At 53.3% G+C, this 2,461-nt stretch overlaps 1 protein-coding gene across 1 annotated transcript in view; it reads left to right on the top strand.

Annotated features, from left to right (window-relative positions):
- The window catches only part of WT1 (WT1 transcription factor), a 42,876-nt gene that overhangs the window by 15,337 nt on the left and 25,078 nt on the right, over positions 1-2,461 (top strand). The window contains exon 4 of the mRNA XM_085300980.1: positions 1,628-1,705. Within this exon, the coding sequence (XP_085157106.1) occupies positions 1,628-1,705 (78 nt within the window). The remainder of the gene's footprint in view (positions 1-1,627; positions 1,706-2,461) is intronic.

The raw sequence follows: 2,461 nt of genomic DNA on the forward strand, positions 1-2,461 counted from the left end.
CCGCAGAGCGCAGGTCCGCTCGCCCTGCTTCCCGCGGGCGGGTGCGCCGAGCTCGGCCTGCCCGAGAGCCGCCCCGGGCTCCCCTCAGAGGGCGAATCCCGCTGCCGCCCCGCTGTTAAGCTGCTGGAGCTGCAGACCAGGGACCGCGGCGCGGCCGTAAATTGGGGAGGGCACGAGAGAGCCGTAACGTGTAGGCGAAGACAGTGAGCTGTGGCTTCACTTCGTCTCTAAAAATCGCGCTGGTTTCTCAGAGGTTCGCTTTGGACACTGTCACCCAAACGCGGCATGCAATACAGTGGCTGCTAGCTAGTGACAAGATGAATAAGTGTATTGCTTTATGAAAAAGCAAAGGAGGGGAAAAAGTGGATATTGTGGGGGAGGCTCTTATAAATGAACTGTCAAGCGAAAGAAAGTTAAAGGGAAATCTCCTGCTGTAAATGCATCGGGCGGGTACTTCTAATAAAAATCAGGGTCCTGGAGGAATTAATTACAGCAGCATTACAGGAAGAATTCGTGGAATTGCAAAACGTAGTTGGCACAGGCCAGCACGAACTGCTATTGCAAATGGGGAAACTGCAGGAGAGTTTAACAATCCCCGAGCTGATATGCAGGACATTGTAGTAGCATAATAGCAGTTCAGACACGCTAATGAATAATAGTGTCCAGTGATACAGACAAATGATATTACACATACTTCGAGATTGAAGTCACTTAATTTGTTTTTATATGCAAAAGCTTCCCACTGGAATCTGGCTTTTTAGGTCGCTTCTACCTGCCACGAAACGAGAAAAAAATTTAGCCCTGTTCTCATAGCAGAATGCTATAAATCCGCTGCGTGAGCGCCGCGAGTCGAGGTGTAATTAATCAGCGGAGCCGCGCGTTTGCTGCGCGTGGCTGTTCCCCGGCGCGGGCGGCGGCGGCAGAGCCGGCGGGCCCGGCGGCGCGGGCAGCTGCGCAGCCGCGCCCGCTGCGCGCCCCTCCGCGCGCCCCGCTGCCGGCCTCGGCGGCTCCTCGCGCGCAGAGCGCGCTCCGCGGGGGATCGCCGCGGGGGCTGCGCCCCTGCTCCGCGCCGAGGCCGCCGCGCCGTGCCAGAAAAAGAGAAAAAAGTGTATTCCAGTTGTGAATTTAGTTTATCGTTCAACCACTCAATTTTTCTTCCGCTTGTCAAGCCCCTATATGTAGCCACATCCATCATTAGTCACGATAGCTGCTTCAGTCCATTAACCACGTGATCTTTTACACTCTTGGTTAAAACAGTTAACAGATTTGCCTTTTTTAAACAAATAATCTGCTTGGTTAACCCACAAGTCGGCGTATATTCGTTTCATTCATTTAAATGTGTCAATATCGGGTATTACTTTCCTGTAAGGAAAGAGTTCTACGTCTCAGATTTCAGCAGATGAAAAATGAACCCGTGGATCAACAGAGATTTTTCTTTTCACTGCATAGCCATTTCTTCCCTCTTTTAAAATTGATATTACATTGATAAATGGGATTATGTAGAATAATTTCACTTGCTGCTGTTATATGCTTTAAAACAAGTAACAAATAATAATGTTGCTATTTTGACTTAGTTCTAACCTGATCACAGTAATTTTAGTTCTAATTCTAGATATTTTCATAACAGTGACAATTTATACCAAATGACCTCACAGCTTGAATGCATGACATGGAATCAAATGAACTTGGGATCTACATTAAAGGGGTAAGGCGTTTCATTATTTTGCAATCTTTTACGCTAGCGTAGTGATGTTTAAACGTATTTTTTATTTTACGAACTGAGTACGGTCACTAGCATGCAGTAAATTCTGACCAGTACTGAAAATGGCTCACCGTCTGGCTGTAGCTTACCGCGTTTTTAACAAAAACTTTATTGAACTAGTAAGCGTTACGTTGCTGATTCGTTCATGCCTGTTAAGTTAAACGGTAAATAGTTAAAAGCTACGTTTTCCCTTAGAGTCTCAGTCCATCCGTAGATCGGGGGACGAAGTGGTAATGTTTTCCGGAGAGTGTTGTCTTTCTGTGTTAAAGCAGTTCTCCCCGCAGGAGCGTGCGCTGGCTGCGCACTTGCTAAGCGTCTCGCAGAGCCTCATCCCGGACCTGGCCGCCCGCCGCGCCGACGGCTGCTACCGGGCGGCTGCGGGCTGCGGCTGCGGGCTGCACCCCCGCGACGAGGCGGCGCCCGCCGCTCCTCCGGCGCCTGGAGACGCGCAGCGGCTGCTCCCGGCCCCGGCCCCGGCCCCGGCGGGGGGCCGCGGCCCCTCGGCGCTCCCCGCCGGGCTCGTCGCCTCTCCCCGCCGTCCCTCCTCCCTCCCGGGCCCGCGTCCTGTGTGCCGGCGCTCCCCGCTTCCTTCCTCCCGGCCATTGTCGCCCTCCCACCTGCCGGGAAGAGGCTCCGGCCCGCCCCCCCGCGCCGCTTCCTGCCGCCGGCCCGCCAGGAAGGCCCCGAGGCGCCGCGGCC

This window comes from Rhea americana, unplaced genomic scaffold (genome assembly GCF_003343005.1).
Source record: "Rhea americana isolate MKP2758 unplaced genomic scaffold, rheAme1 scaffold_17, whole genome shotgun sequence".
In the NCBI taxonomy this organism is placed as follows: domain Eukaryota; kingdom Metazoa; phylum Chordata; class Aves; order Rheiformes; family Rheidae; genus Rhea; species Rhea americana.